Source organism: Oncorhynchus mykiss, chromosome 18 (assembly GCF_057628025.1).
Source record: "Oncorhynchus mykiss isolate SJ-2025 chromosome 18, ASM5762802v1, whole genome shotgun sequence".
NCBI classification, from domain to species: domain Eukaryota; kingdom Metazoa; phylum Chordata; class Actinopteri; order Salmoniformes; family Salmonidae; genus Oncorhynchus; species Oncorhynchus mykiss.
The window spans coordinates 20,503,026-20,520,303 of NC_143039.1; the positions used below are offsets into that span (position 1 = coordinate 20,503,026).

A 17,278-nucleotide genomic window follows, 5' to 3' on the forward strand; every position below is an offset into this window, starting at 1 on the left:
AATACACGGATCAACAATTTATAAACATGAAGAAATACATGCCAAAATCATTCAGCTATCAAAATAATCCATATTATAAAACATCAGCCTCTTAACATTTCACCGGGCCTCTCAGGTGCCCTGGTTGTCAGGGAAACTCAAATCCAGGTTCATGACATTTGGGTGAACGCTAAAAACTGTTAATCCGTTAACCAGGTTGGTCTTACGACTCTTTTTGAGAGCAGCAGCTGGTAGGAAACTGAACTGAACCCCAAATCAAACAGCAGGACCTCGTGAGAAGGATTACATCTCCAACAGTGACACTCAGGCTGACTGGAACAAACAGTTACTGTTTAAATCCATTTATTTCCCTGAAGAAGCACATTATGTAACTTACAGTGACGTGGACACTTATGATTTAAACATTGTATAGACAGTACCTTTTGCTTTAATGATTAACCCATGTTATGTTATGAGGCTATTACACCATGACAAGTTTTATAAGGCTAATAAACATGACCGTCTTGAATAAGGCTGTTCAATTGACAGTTAATGTTCTATGTATTTCCAATGTCAGGAAATACAGTATTTCTGAGGCAGTATGGTAGTGACAGACTGACTGTCACACACACGCACGCACGTAAATACACACACACACACACACACACACACACACACACACACACACACACACGCTCCCTGCGGTGGAGGTGCATCCAGGTAACATCTGTTGAGAGACTTATAATGAGGTGAGGTCACTAGAGAGAACAGGCCTTGACCTACCCATTGTCTAATGACTGACTGAGATTACTGGTCCACTGAGAAGTATTACTACATACTGTACTTCTTAATGGACCAGTAATCTCAGTCAGTCAGCAAATCACAAATCCTACCAGGAAAACAGGACCACTCTGGAAACTGGCCTTATAGACTACATGTGACAGGCATATATAACAGTACAGACACTGTGCTGTACTTTAGATAGATATGACATTGGCAGTTTCCTATTCATAGGCGCTTGGCAGTGTTTGAGGCACACGAACAGTGCATTCAGAAAGTATTCAGACCCCTTTTCCACATTTTGTTATGTTATAGCCTAATGCTTCAGATTAGGAGTTGACTGTAACTGAATCATCAGACAGTTAAGAGTCCCTACCGGGGGTAGATTTGACTGGGACACAGAGTAGGACAGGGGTGCTCCACTTGCTCCAGAGGCCGTTGTTCTGGGAACGGCATCTCACCCTGACAATGTACTCTCCTACCGGCAGATCCAGCAGCTCCAGACAAGGCTCTCTCAGCAAGCCCTTCACCTGCAGACACACAGGGGGTGATAGTGAGCTGTCAGTAGCAGTTACAGTACACATCCATCATTTAGCAGATGCTCTTATCCAGAGCAATTTACAGTAGTGAGTACATACATTTTCATACATTTTTCATACTGGTCCCCCATGGGAATCAAACCCACAACCCTGGCGTTGCAAGCACCATGCTATACCAAATGAGCTACACGGGATAGAGGTGACAGAAGGTGATGAGTAGTGTGATACTGGTTAAAGTGACAGTTTAAAAATCCGATACTGTTGAAATAATATGGTACTGTTTAAAAAAAGATGTTTCACCGTTCAGCCAGACTAAACCATGAAGCCATAGAGAGCTGCTGCGTTTCTGTTTGTTTCTGTTCTTTCTCTTCTCTCATCTGACAAAGAGCCAGGATCATCGGTCGTAACGTGGGTAACAGACAAACTCCTGGTTTAACTGTGAAATAAGCACATCTTCCTCTTAAAGAATCAATCAAGGACATGACATGCTTCCCACATCACAAGCTTAACACCCTCAAATGGTGTTGATAAACACTGCACCTACACCCCTCCCTCTCTCTCTGTCCCCCTCTACCCCTCTCTCTCTCTCTCTTTCCCCCGCTCTCTTTCCCCCCCACCTCTCTCTCTCTCGCTCTATTTCCCCCTCTCCATCTTGCGTGCTCTCTCTCTCTCTCTTTCCCCCTCTCTCTCGCTCTTTCCCCCGCTCTCTTTCCCCCCCCACCTCTCTCTCTCTCGCTCTATTTCCCCCTCTCCATCTTGCGTGCTCTCTCTCTCTCTCTCTCTCTCTCTCTCTACCTTCCAGTTGTTGGGCTCGGTGATGCGTCGGTACTGCAGCTCGAAGACCAGGGTGATCCAACCGTACTGGATGTGGGAGGGATTGGGGTAAACCCAGGACACCATGGCGGTGCGGCCAGCTTCCTCCTCCGTCTCGTTCAACAGGGTGTAGGTCAAGTTAACCGGAGCCTCTGTCTCCACTGCAGACAAACAGACAGACAAGAAAACTGCATGGTGTGGGCTTGTTATGGTTGTATGCTTCACAGGGAGAGAAGAAGAGCTAGAACGTAAATAGAGAAACAATGAGATAGGAGGATGGTGAAAGGAAAATACCTAGGCTGGCAGTCAGGGGGAGGGGAGAATACACAATGAACAGCAAACAGGATGTGGAGGGACAACAGAGACAACAAGCAACATGCTGAGGTAATGGTACGTGAATGGGGTTATCTTTTATAATGAACATGGAGAAAGGCCAGTTGGAAGGGGTTTCAGAGTAAGAAGGGGAAGCTTCATAGGTTCTGAATGACACATCTCTATTGTTACCGTGAGAAAAAGCCTAGAGCCTGGAGAGGAACCCTTCTATTTTCCTTCACATGCGTTACTATTCTCTGTGTATACGGAAGCACAATGTAGACATGAGTGGTGACTGTTTGCAATGTGCATAGAGTATTGAACATTCACATGCACGTGTACACAAACACACACACACACACACACACACACACACATCAGGGTGCTCTTTCCATCGACTTTGGGAGTGCACTCACTGATGGAGAAGTAAGAGGGACAGAATGGGTTGAAATGAGGAGGAGCAGACGTCACACAAACAGGGAGAGGAGGCGTGGCCGACGCCAGACACACAGGAAGAGACATCACAAATATCAGACACAACAGTGGGTTAACACAACAGTCATAGGTTGAGCCGAAATAGCACCCTATTCCATATACTATAGTGTACTGAAATAGAACCCTATTCCATATACTATAGTGTACTGAAATAGAACCCTATTCCATATAATATAGTGTACTGAAATAGCACCCTATTCCATATAATATAGTGTACTGAAATAGAACCCTATTCCATATAATATAGTGTACTGAAATACCACCCTATTCCATATAATATAGTGTACTGAAATAGAACCCTATTCCATATAATATAGTGTACTGAAATAGCACCCTATTCCATATACTATAGTGTACTGAAATAGAACCCTATTCCATATAATATAGTGTACTGAAATACCACCCTATTCCATATACTATAGTGTACTGAAATAGAACCCTATTCCATATAATATAGTGTACTGAAATAGCACCCTATTCCATATACTATAGTGTACTGAAATAGAACCCTATTCCATATACTATAGTGTACTGAAATAGAACCCTATTCCATATAATATAGTGTACTGAAATAGCACCCAATTCCCCTTAGGTTCTGGTCAAACGTAGCACACTATCTAGGGCAACTTGATTCAGCTACAGGGTGACTTTTGTTGGAGCTAATGGTTGGGGGGCTGGAAAATAATGATAATAATTTGTACACTGCAAATTGACCACAACTAAGCCCCAAAAGAGATCGTATTTGAAAAGAACAGTAATTTCATACCTTGATTACATTGAGACAACATCACATATTTCTATTTCTTTATTTGTGTAAATACTTGGGAGCAGATTTCCTAAATTAAACTCAATTTTAGCTGAATTGCTGCTGATTTGACAGTTTTCTTCTTTTGGGGTGGGGGGGCAAGAGAAATCACTAGCCAGATGGTTTTTGATCTCGGCAGCAGGATGCCGTTCCAGACTGAGTGGAGCCCCCAGGTGGTCCATATCAGGGGTTCCCAAACCGTTCCCCCATTCCAGCATTGGGGAACAGCCTGCCCCACCCCCCCCCCCCCCCCCCCCCCCTCCACATCTATTTCTATGGGCACAAGCTCTGTTCATGACAGAAACTGTTCACACCCTTCTTGTTGGTGGAGAGAATGTTGCAGGTTTCTGTAATTCTACACATTTTGTCATGGGGTGCAAAGAACATTTAGCAGTTTAAAGCTAATTGTATTGCAATTGTATTCATTTTGCCATGTCTAATGTGTATTCATGTTATATCTGAGTGACTAAAAACATACAACAATATCTATGGGCTAAAAAACATATAAATAAACTTGAGCTAACATGGGCTAGTTGAGCTGGACATTTCTGAATAGCTCTCTAAGTTATGTATTGACGAACATGATAAGAGGAACTGATGATGTACTACCCAAATTTGACCCAGTTTGGGAACCACTGGTCTATATCACCCTGTACCTATATCATCCCCATCCAGACAGTGGTCTATATCACCCTGTTCCTATATCAGCCACATCCAGACAGGGGTCTATATCACCCTGTACCTATATCAGCCACATCCAGACAGTGGTCAATATCACCCTGTACCTATATCAGCAACATCCAGACAGTGGTCTATATCACCCTGTACGTATATCAGCCACATCCAGACAGTGGTCTATATCACCTTGTACCTATATCATCCACATCCAGACAGTGGTCTATATCACCCTGTACCTATATCATCCACATCCAGACAGTAGACTATATCACCCTGTACCTATATCAGCCACATCCAGACAGTGAACTATATCACCCTGTACCTATATCAGCCACATCCAGACAGTGAACTATATCACCCTGTACCTATATCAGCCACACCCAGACAGTGATTTATATCACCCTGTACCTATATCATCCACATCCAGGCAGTGGTCTATATCACCCTGTACCTATATCAGCCACACCCAGACAGTGATTTATCTCTCCCTGTACCTATATCATCCACATCCGGACAGTGGTCTATATCTCCCTGTACCTATATCAGCCACGTCCAGACAGTGGTCCTTGGAGCTGAACACTCCGTGGGAGGTCCTGGCCATCACGTTCATGCAGTATGTGGTCCAGATGGATGTGTGGCCGCTGTCAAAGTGACAACTGTTGGGGCCGCCCGTTACATAGTCTGGACACTCACGCCTCGGCCCCTTTCTGTGACAAACAAGAAAGGAATGATATGGTCAATTAAATTCATCTCAACTAATTTATTTAAGTGAAGATGGTCTCTTAGAGTACATTGTTACTACACTACACTATATATATATATATATATATATATAGTATATCGTACATGGTGTGTATATATATATATACAGTATATAAAGCCTGGTGTGTGTATATACAGTATATAGTACCTGGTGTGTGTATATATACAGTATATAAAGCCTGGTGTGTGTATATATATATATAGTATATAGTACCTGGTGTGTGTATATATACAGTATATAAAGCCTGGTGTGTGTATATACAGTATATAGTACCTGGTGTGTGTATATATACAGTATATAAAGCCTGGTGTGTGTGTATATATATATATATATATATATAGTACCTGGTGTGTGTATATATACAGTATATAAAGCCTGGTGTGTATGTATACAGTATATAGTACCTGGTGTGTGTATATATACAGTATATAAAGCCTGGTGTGTGTATATACAGTATATAGTACCTGGTGTGTGTATATATACAGTATATAAAGCCTGGTGTGTGTATATATATATATGTATATATATATAGTATATAGTACCTGGTGTGTGTATATATACAGTATATAAAGCCTGGTGTGTATGTATACAGTATATAGTACCTGGTGTGTGTATATATACAGTATATAGTACCTGGTGTGTGTATATACAGTGCATTTGGAAAGTATTCAGAACCCTTGTCTTTTTCCACATTTTGTTACGTTACAGCCTTATTCTTAAATTGATTAGATAAAAATAACCCCTCAGGAATCTACACACAATACACCATAATCACAAATACTTGCACATTCATAAAAAACAAAACAGAAATACCTTATTTACATAAGTATTCAGACCCTTTGCTACGAGACTCGAAATTGAGCTCAGGTGTACCCTGTTTCCATTGATCGTCCTTGAGATGTTTCTACAACTTAATTGGAGTCCACTTGTGAAAAATTCAATTGATTGGACATGATTTGGAAAGGCGCACACCTGTCTATATAAGGTCCCACAGTTGCCAGTGCATGTCAGAGCAAAAGCCATGATGTCTAAGGAGTTGTCTGTAGAGCTTCGAGACAGGATGCGTCGAGGCACAGATCTGGGAAAGGGTACCAAAACAGTTATGCAGCAATGAAGGTCCCCAAGAACACAGTGGCCTCCATCGTTCTGAAATGGAAGAAGTATGGAACCACAAAGACTTTTCCTAGAGGTGACCGCCCAGCCAAACTGAGCAATCGGGGTTGAAGGGCCTTGGTCTGGGAGGTGACCAAGAACCCAATGGTTACTCTGAATGAGCTCCAGAGTTCCTCTGTGGAGATGGGAGAACCTTCCAGAAGGACAACCATCTCTGCAGCACTCCACCAATCAGGCCTTTATGGTAGAGTGGCCAGACGGAAGTCACTCCACAGTAAAAGGCACATGACAGCCAGCTTGGAATTTGCCAAAAGGCACCTAAAGCACTCTCAGACCATGAGAAACAAGATTCTCAGGTCTGATGAAACCAAGATTGAACTCTTTGGCCTGAATGCCATGCGTCACGTCTGGAGGAAACCTGGCATCACTCATATGGTGAAGCATGGTGGTGGCAGCATCATGCTGCAGGGATGTTTTTCAGCGGCAGCGACTGGGAGACAAGTCAGGTTTGAGGGAAAGGTGAACAGAGCAAAGTACAGAGAGATCCTTGACGAAAACCTGCTCCAGAGCACTCAGGACCTCAAACCGGGACAAAGATTCACCTTCCAACAAGACACCGACCCTAATTACAATGCAGGACTGGCTTTGGGGACAAGTCTCTGAATGTCCTTTAGAGGCCCAGCCAGATCCCGGACCTGACCCAGATCTAACATCTCTGGAGAGACCTGAAAGTAGCTGTGTTTTCACTTTGTCAATATGGAGTATTGTGTGTAGATTGAGCAGGATTTTTACAAATGTAATCCATTTTAGAATAAGGCTGTAACTTAATAAAATGTGGATCAAGGGGTCTGAATACAAATGCATTGTACAGTAATAGTACGTACTCTAAGGAGTAGGTGAGGCTGTAGGTGATGTTGTCGTCACTCTCTGAGTTGTTGTCAAGGGGATGCCACCAGCAGGTGAAGACCTCCATGTTGGGCGAGCGGCAGTAGTAGATGTGGGGCCGGGTCGTCACGGCAACAGCACCTGGGGGATAAAACGAGAGGTTAATGACTCTAACCATCTCTATGGATATCTGCATTCACTGTCGGCTTTTTCTAACAGACTGATATATTTTTCTATGCACTGTTCTGGTGAATACACGGATCAACAATTTATAAACATGAAGAAATACATGCCAAAATCATTCAGCTATCAAAATAATCCATATTATAAAACATCAGCCTCTTAACATTTCACCGGGCCTCTCAGGTGCCCTGGTTGTCAGGGAAACTCAAATCCAGGTTCATGACATTTGGGTGAACGCTAAAAACGGTTAATCCGTTAACCATTTGTCACGACTCCTACCGAAGGTGGCTCCCCTTCCTGTTCAGGGTGGCGCTCGGCGGTCATCGTCACCGGCCTACTAGCTGCCACTGATCATTTTCTCCCCCTCCTTGTCTGTTTATTAGTAACACCTGTGTTTAGTTAGGTTAATTAGTTGGGCTTTATTATCTAGCCGGCCCGCCTGCTGGGTGTGCGGGATTGTTTTATGTGTACTCGTGTACACGCCTGTAAGTCACGGTTGTTCGTGTACGTGTGTTATTCGGGACTGTTTGGTTCCCCTGTGTTTTGGGGCATTTGTTTGAGTGGCGTCGTTTCAAATGTGTGGTGATTAAAGAAGTAGCTCTACTCTGAACTCTCTGTTTCCTGCGTCTGACTTCTTCCTCCACTACACCCCGGCATTACACCATTATAGAAGCTCACAAAGGGTGAGGTGAGTTTGTCTGGATGGCGATGCGGGAACAACCCCATGTGATACAAACTAAGGAAGTTTGAACACAAGTGTTTTGTGAAGTTATTTTCTTCTTATGTCATTGAACTGGAAACAGAGATCTCATATGTTTGAAAACAAACAAAAGCATAGCACACACACTGAAGGGGGGGTCTAGTTGCACCAAAAACAAGTTGAAGCTAATATACAGGTTGGTCTTACGACTCTTGTTGAGAGCAGCAGCTGGTAGGAAACTGAACTGAACCCCAAATCAAACAGCAGGACCTCGTGAGAAGGATTACATCTCCAACAGTGACACTCAGGCTGACTGGAACAAACAGTTACTGTTTAAATCCATTTATTTCCCTGAAGAAGAACATTATGTAACTTACAGTGACGTGGACACTTATGATTTAAACATTGTATAGACAGTACCTTTTGCTTTAATGATTAACCCATGTTATGTTATGAGGCTATTACACCATGACAAGTTTTATAAGGCTAATAAACGTGACCGTCTTGAATAAGGCTGTTCAATTGACAGTTAATGTTCTATGTATTTCCAATGTCAGGAAATACAGTATTTCTGAGGCAGTATGGTAGTGACAGACTGACTGTCACACACACGCACGCATGTAAATACACACACACACACACACACACACACACACACACACACGCTCCCTGCGGTGGAGGTGCATCCAGGTAACATCTGTTGAGAGACTTATAATGAGGTGAGGTCACTAGAGAGAACAGGCCTTGACCTACCCATTGTCTAATGACTGACTGAGATTACTGGTCCACTGAGAAGTATTACTACATACTGTACTTCTTAATGGACCAGTAATCTCAGTCAGTCAGCAAATCACAAATCCTACCAGGAAAACAGGACCACTCTGGAAACTGGCCTTATAGACTACATGTGACAGGCATATATAACAGTACAGACACTGTGCTGTACTTTAGATAGATATGACATTGGCAGTTTCCTATTCATAGGCGCTTGGCAGTGTTTGAGGCACACGAACAGTGCATTCAGAAAGTATTCAGACCCCTTTTCCACATTTTGTTATGTTATAGCCTAATGCTTCAGATTAGGAGTTGACTGTAACTGAACCATCAGACAGTTAAGAGTCCCTACCGGGGGTAGATTTGACTGGGACACAGAGTAGGACAGGGGTGCTCCACTTGCTCCAGAGGCCGTTGTTGCGGGAACGGCATCTCACCCTGACAATGTACTCTCCTACCGGCAGATCCAGCAGCTCCAGACAAGGCTCTCTCAGCAAGCCCTTCACCTGCAGACACACAGGGGGTGATAGTGAGCTGTCAGTAGCAGTTACAGTACACATCCATCATTTAGCAGATGCTCTTATCCAGAGCAATTTACAGTAGTGAGTACATACATTTTCATACATTTTTCATACTGGTCCCCCATGGGAATCAAACCCACAACCCTAGCGTTGCAAGCACCATGCTATACCAAATGAGCTACACGGGATAGAGGTGACAGAAGGTGATGAGTAGTGTGATACTGGTTAAAGTGCCAGTTTAAAAATCCGATACTGTTGAAATAATATGGTACTGTTTAAAAAAAGATGTTTCACCGTTCAGCCAGACTAAACCATGAAGCCATAGAGAGCTGCTGCGTTTCTGTTTGTTTCTGTTCTTTCTCTTCTCTCATCTGACAAAGAGGCAGGATCATCGGTCGTAACGTGGGTAACAGACAAACTCCCGGTTTAACTGTGAAATAAGCACATCTTCCTCTTAAAGAATCAATCAAGGACATGACATGCTTCCCACATCACACGCTTAACACCCTCAAATGGTGTTGATAAACACTGCACCTACACCCCTCCCTCTCTCTCCTTCCCCCGCTCTCTTTCCCCCTCTTCCTCTCTCTCTCTCTTTCCCCCGCTCTTTCCCCCTCTACCTCTCTCTCTTTCCCCTGCTCTCTTTCCCCCTCTACCTCTCTCTCTCTCATTCCCCCGCTCTCTTTAGCCCTCTACCTCTCTCTCTCTCTCATTCCCCCGCTCTCTTTCCCCCTCTACCTCTCTCTCTCTCTCTCATTCCCCCGCTCTCTTTAGCCCTCTACCTCTCTCTCTTTCCCCCGCTCTCTTTCCCCCTCTGACTCTCTCTCTCTCTCCCCCGCTCTCTTTCCCCCTCTACCTCTCTCTCCCTCTCCACCGCTCTCTTTCCCCCTCTCTCTTCCCCTCTCTCTCTTTCCCCCCTCTCTCTCTCTTTCCCCCTCTCTCTCTTTCCCCCTCTCTCTCTGTCCCCCTCTCTCTCTCTCTCTCTTTCTCTCTCTCTCTCTCTCTCCCTCTCTCTCTCTCTACCTTCCAGTTGTTGGGCTCGGCGATGAGTCGGTACTGCAGCTCGAAGACCAGGGTGATCCAACCGTACTGGATGTGGGAGGGATTGGGGTAAACCCAGGACACCATGGCGGTGCGGCCAGCTTCCTCCTCCGTCTCGTTCAACAGGGTGTAGGTCAAGTTAACCGGAGCCTCTGTCTCCACTGCAGACAGACAGACAGACAAGAAAACTGCATGGTGTGGGCTTGTTATGGTTGTATGCTTCACAGGGAGAGAAGAAGAGCTAGAACGTAAATAGAGAAACAATGAGATAGGAGGATGGTGAAAGGAAAAGACCTAGGCTGGCAGTCAGGGGGAGGGGAGAATACACAATGAACAGCAAACAGGATGTGGAGGGACAACAGAGACAATAAGCAACATGCTGAGGTAATGGTACGTGAATGGGGTTATCTTTTATAATGAACATGGAGAAAGGCCAGTTGGAAGGGGTTTCAGAGTAAGAAGGGGAAGCTTCATAGGTTCTGAATGACACATCTCTATTGTTACGGGGAGAAAAAGCCTAGAGCCTGGAGAGGACCCTTCTATTTTCCTTCACATGCGTTACTATTCTCTGTGTATACGGAAGCACAATGTAGATATGAGTGGTGACTGTTTGCAATGTGCATAGAGTATTGAACATTCACATGCACGTGTACACAAACACACACACACACACACACACACAAATCAGGGTGCTCTTTCCATCGGCTTTGGGAGTGCACTCACTGATGGAGAAGTAAGAGGGACAGAATGGGTTGAAATGAGGAGGAGCAGACGTCACACAAACAGGGAGAGGAGGCGTGGCCGACGCCAGACACACAGGAAGAGACATCACAAATATCAGACACAACAGTGGGTTAACACAACAGTCATAGGTTGAGCCGAAATAGCACCCTATTCCATATACTATAGTGTACTGAAATAGCACCCTATTCCATATTCTATAGTGTACTGAAATAGCACCCTATTCCATATTCTATAGTGTACTGAAATAGCACCCTATTCCATATACTATAGTGTACTGAAATAGAACCCTATTCCATATAATATAGTGTACTGAAATAGCACCCTATTCCATATACTATAGTGTACTGAAATAGCACCCTATTCCCCTTAGGTTCTGGTCAAACGTAGCACACTATCTAGGGCAACTTGATTCAGCTACAGGGTGACTTTTGTTGGAGCTAATGGTTGGGGGGCTGGAAAATAATGATAATAATTTGTACACTGCAAATTGACCACAACTAAGCCCCAAAAGAGATCGTATTTGAAAAGAATAGTAATTTCATACCTTGATTACATTGAGACAACATCACATATTTCTATTTCTTTATTTGTGTAAATACTTGGGAGCAGATTTCCTAAATTAAACTCAATTTTAGCTGAATTGCTGCTGATTTGACAGTTTTCTTCTTTTGGGGTGGGGGGGCAAGAGAAATCACTAGCCAGATGGTTTTTGATCTCGGCAGCAGGATGCCGTTCCAGACTGAGTGGAGCCCCCAGGTGACCCATATCAGGGGTTCCCAAACCGTTCCCCCATTCCAGCATTGGGGAACAGCCTGCACTGCAATATCACCCTGTATCATACCTATATCAGCCATATCCAGATAGGGGTCTACATCACCTTGTACCTATATCATTCACATCCAGACAGTGCTCAATATCACCCTGTACCTGTATCAGCAACATCCAGACAGTGGTCTAAATCACCCTGTACATATATCCTCCACATCCAGACAGTGGTCTATATGACCCTGTACCTAAATCATCCCCATCCAGACAGTGGTCTTTATCACCCTGTACCTAAATCATCCACATCCAGACAGTGGACTACATCACCCTGTACCTATATCAGCCACATCCAGACAGTGGCCTATATCACCCTGTACCTATATCATCCACATCCAGACAGTGGTCTATATCACCCTGTACCTATATCACCCTGTACCTATATCATCCACATCCAGACAGTGGCCTATATCACCCTGTACCTGTATCAGCAACATCCAGACAGTGGACTATATCACCCTGTACCTATATCATCCACATCCAGACAGTGGTCTATATCACCCTGTACCTATATCAGCCACATCCAGACAGTGAACTACATCACCCTGTACCTATATCATCAGCCACACCCAGACAGTGATTTATATCTCCCTGTACCTATATCAGCCACTTCCAGACAGTGGTCCTTGGAGCTGAACACTCCGTGGGAGGTCCTGGCCATCACGTTCATGCAGTATATGGTCCAGATGGATGTGTGGCCGCTGTCAAAGTGACAACTGTTGGGGCCGCCCGTTACATAGTCTGGACACTCACGCCTCGGGCCCTTTCTGTAACAAACAACAAAGGAATGATATGGTCAATTCAATTCAACTCAACTAATTTATTTTAATGAAGACGGACTCTTCGGTTACATTGTTACTACACGATGTGATAGAATGAAAATACCTACATTTACTGTGGAAAAAGCCTTGAAATTAAAAATGAATCTTGGAGTATTTCAAGGCGTTTTTTTAACGAATGCAGGATTTTATCCTCTACCACCTGTTGATATAAGGTCGAGCTTCGAGACAGGATTGCGTCGAGGCACAGATCTGGGGAAGGGTACCAAAACATTTATGCAGCAATGAAGGTCCGCAAGAACACAGTGGCCTCCATCGTTCTGAAATGGAAGAAGTATGGAACCACAAAGACCTTTTCTAGAGCTGACCGCCCAGCCAAACTGAGCAATCGGGGTAGAAGGGCCTTGGTCTGGGAGGTGACCAAGAACCCAATGGTTACTCTGAATGAGCTCCAGAGTTCCTCTGTGGAGATGGGAGAACCTTCCAGAAGGACAACCATCTCTGCAGCACTCCACCAATCAGGCCTTTATGGTAGAGTGGACAGACAGAAGTCACTCCACAGTAAAAGGCACATGACAGCCTGCTTGGAGTTTGCCAAAAGGCACCTAAAGGACTCTCAGACCATAAGAAACTAGATTCTCTGGTCTGATGAAACCAAGATTGAACTCTTTGGCCTGAATGCCATGCGTCACGTCTGGAGGAAACCTGGCATCACTCCTACGGTGAAGCATGGTGGTGGCAGCATCATGCTGCGGGGATGTTTTTCAGCGGCAGCGACTGGGAGACAAGTCAGGATTGAGGGAAAGATGAACAGAGCAAAGTACAGAGAGATCCTTGACGAAAACCTGCTCCAGATCACTCAGGACCTCAAACTGGGGTAAAGGTTCACCTTCCAACAAGACAACGACCCTAAGCACAACGCAGGAGTGGCTTTGGGGACAAGTCTCTGAATGTCCTTTAGAGGCCCAGCCAGATCCCGGACCTGACCTAGATCTAACATCTCTGGAGAGACCTGAAAGTAGCTGTGTTTTCACTTTGTCAATATGGGGTATTGTGCGTAGATTGAGCAGGATTTTTACAAATGTAATCCATTTTAGAATAAGGCTGTAACTTAATAAAATGTGGATCAAGGGGTCTGAATACAAATGCATTGTACAGTAATAGTACGTACTCTAAGGAGTAGGTGAGGCTGTAGGTGATGTTGTCATCACTCTCTGAGTTGTTGTCAAGGGGATGCCACCAGCAGGTGAAGACCTCTATGTTGGGCGAGCGGCAGTAGTAGATGTGGGGCCGGGTCGTCACGGCAACAGCACCTGGGGGATAAAACGAGAGGTTAATGACTCTAACCATCTCTATGGATATCTGCATTCACTGTCGGCTTTTTCTAACAGACTGATATATTTTTCTATGCACTGTTCTGGTGAATACACGGATCAACAATTTATAAACATGAAGAAATACATGCCAAAATCATTCAGCTATCAAAATAATCCATATTATAAAACATCAGCCTCTTAACATTTCACCGGGCCTCTCAGGTGCCCTGGTTGTCAGGGAAACTCAAATCCAGGTTCATGACATTTGGGTGAACGCTAAAAACGGTTAATCCGTTAACCAGGTTGGTCTTACGACTCTTTTTGAGAGCAGCAGCTGGTAGGAAACTGAACTGAACCCCAAATCAAACAGCAGGACCTCGTGAGAAGGATTACATCTCCAACAGTGACACTCAGGCTGACTGGAACAAACAGTTACTGTTTAAATCCATTTATTTCCCTGAAGAAGCACATTATGTAACTTACAGTGACGTGGACACTTATGATTTAAACATTGTATAGACAGTACCTTTTGCTTTAATGATTAACCCATGTTATGTTTGTTACGGTGAGTGAATGAGGACCCAAAAGCGAACTAACTTAAACAGAGCTTCTTTAATAACCAAACATAGGTAGGCTCAGATAGACCGGCAGATTCCGACAGGACAGGACAAGGTTACAGCAAACATGACGATAGTCTGGTTCAGGCATGAAACACAACAAACAATAATCCGACAAGGACAGGAACAAAAACAGAGAGAGATATAGGGACCTAATCAGAGGGAAAAAGGGAACAGGTGGGAAACGGGGTGAATGGGTAGTTAGGAGGAGACAAGGCACAGCTGGGGGAAAGAGGGGGAGAAAAGGTAACCTAACAACGACCAGCAGAGGGAGACAGGGTGAAGGGAAAGGACAGAAACACACAACATGACAATACATGACAGTACCCCCCCCACTCACCGAGCGCCTCCTGGCGCACTCGAGGAGGAAACCTGGCGGCAACGGAGGAAATCCTCGATCAGCGCACGGTCCAGCACGTCCCGAGAGGGAACCCAACTCCTCTCCTCAGGACCGTACCCCTCCCAATCAACGAGGTACTGGTGACCACGGCCCCGAGGACGCATGTCCAAAATCCTGCGGACCCTGTAGATGGGTGCGCCCTCGACAAGGATGGGGGGGGGGGGAAGACGAGCGGGGGCGCGAAGAACGGGCTTAATACAGGAGACATGGAAGACCGGGTGGACGCGACGAAGGTATCGCGGAAGAAGAAGTCGAACTGCGACAGGATTAATGACCCGAGAAATACGGAACGGACCAATGAACCGCGGGGTCAACTTGCGAGAAGCCGTCTTAAGGGGAAGGTTCTGAGTGGAGAGCCAAACTCTCTGACCGCGACAATATCTAGGACTCTTAGTTCTACGCTTATTAGCAGCCCTCACAGTCTGCGTCCTATAACGGCAAAGTGCAGACCTGACCCTCTTCCAGGTGCGCTCGCAACGTTGGACAAAAGCCTGAGCGGAGGGGACGCTGGACTCGGCGAACTGAGATGAGAACAGCGGAGGCTGGTACCCGAGGCTACTCTGAAAAGGAGATAGCCCGGTCGCAGACGAAGGAAGCGAGTTGTGGGCGTATTCTGCCCAGGGGAGCTGTTCTGACCAAGACGCAGGGTTGCGAAAAGAAAGACTGCGTAAGATGCGACCAATAGTCTGATTGGCCCGTTCTGCTTGACCGTTAGACTGGGGGTGAAAGCCGGAAGAGAGACTGACGGAAGCCCCAATCAAACGGCAAAACTCCCTCCAAAATTGAGACGTGAATTGCGGACCTCTGTCCGAAACGACGTCTGACGGAAGGCCATGAATTCTGAAAACATTCTCGATGATGATTTGTGCCGTCTCTTTAGCAGAAGGAAGCTTAGCAAGGGGAATGAAATGAGCCGCCTTAGAGAACCTATCGACAACCGTAAGAATAACAGTCTTCCCCGCTGACGAAGGCAGTCCGGTGACAAAATCTAAGGCGATGTGAGACCACGGTCGAGAGGGAATAGGAAGCGGCCTGAGACGGCCGGCAGGAGGGGAGTTACCGGACTTAGTCTGCGCGCAGACCGAACAAGCAGCCACGAAACGACGCGTGTCATGCTCCCGGGTGGGCCACCAAAAACGCTGGCGAATGGAAGCAAGCGTACCCCGAACGCCAGGGTGGCCGGCTAACTTGGCAGAGTGAGCCCACTGAAGAACGGCCAGACGAGTAGGAACGGGAACGAAAAGAAGGTTCCTAGGACAAGCGCGCGGCGACGGAGTGTGAGTGAGCGCTTGCTTTACCTGCCTCTCAATTCCCCAGACAGTCAACCCGACAACACGCCCCTCAGGGAGAATCCCCTCGGGGTCAGTGGAGGCTACTGAAGAACTGAAGAGACGAGATAAAGCATCAGGCTTGGTGTTCTTAGAGCCCGGACGATAAGAAATCACGAACTCGAAACGAGCGAAAAACAGCGCCCAACGCGCCTGACGCGCATTAAGTCGTTTGGCAGAACGGATGTACTCAAGGTTCCTATGGTCAGTCCAAACGACAAAAGGAACGGTCGCCCCCTCCAACCACTGTCGCCATTCGCCTAGGGCTAACCGGATGGCGAGCAGTTCGCGGTTTCCCACATCATAGTTACGTTCCGACGGCGACAGGCGATGAGAAAAATACGCGCATGGGTGGACCTTGTCGTCAGAGAGGGAGCGCTGAGAAAGAATGGCTCCCACGCCCACCTCTGACGCGTCAACCTCGACAACGAACTGTCTAGAGACGTCAGGTGTAACAAGGATAGGAGCGGATGTAAAACGATTCTTGAGGAGATCAAAAGCTCCCTGGGCGGAAACGGACCACTTAAAGCACGTCTTGACAGAAGTAAGGGCTGTGAGAGGAGCTGCCACCTGACCGAAATTACGGATGAAACGACGATAGAAGTTCGCGAAGCCGAGAAAGCGCTGCAGCTCGACGCGTGACTTAGGGGCGGGCCAATCAATGACAGCTTGGACCTTAGCGGGATCCATCTTAATGCCTTCAGCGGAAATAACAGAACCGAGAAATGTGACGGAGGAGGCATGAAAAGTGCACTTCTCAGCCTTCACAAAAAGACAATTCTCTAAAAGGCGCTGGAGGACACGTCGAACGTGCTGAACATGAATCTGGAGTGACGGTGAAAAAATCAGGATATCGTCAAGGTAAACGAAAACAAAGATGTTCAGCATGTC

General features: G+C 45.7%; 1 protein-coding gene across 3 annotated transcripts in view; it reads right to left on the reverse strand.

Annotated features, from left to right (window-relative positions):
* Nucleotides 1-17,278, reverse strand: part of LOC110513917 (uncharacterized) — a 99,239-nt gene that overhangs the window by 14,154 nt on the left and 67,807 nt on the right. For all 3 annotated transcript variants that reach the window (XM_036951305.2, XM_036951303.2, XM_090207694.1), the window contains exons 7-14: nt 13,898-14,039; nt 12,545-12,714; nt 10,364-10,542; nt 9,172-9,325; nt 7,162-7,303; nt 4,939-5,108; nt 2,094-2,272; nt 1,136-1,289 (exon numbers count right to left, since the gene is read on the reverse strand). In XM_036951305.2, coding sequence (XP_036807200.1) covers nt 1,136-1,289; nt 2,094-2,272; nt 4,939-5,108; nt 7,162-7,303; nt 9,172-9,325; nt 10,364-10,542; nt 12,545-12,714; nt 13,898-14,039 — 1,290 coding nt within the window. The remainder of the gene's footprint in view (nt 1-1,135; nt 1,290-2,093; nt 2,273-4,938; nt 5,109-7,161; nt 7,304-9,171; nt 9,326-10,363; nt 10,543-12,544; nt 12,715-13,897; nt 14,040-17,278) is intronic.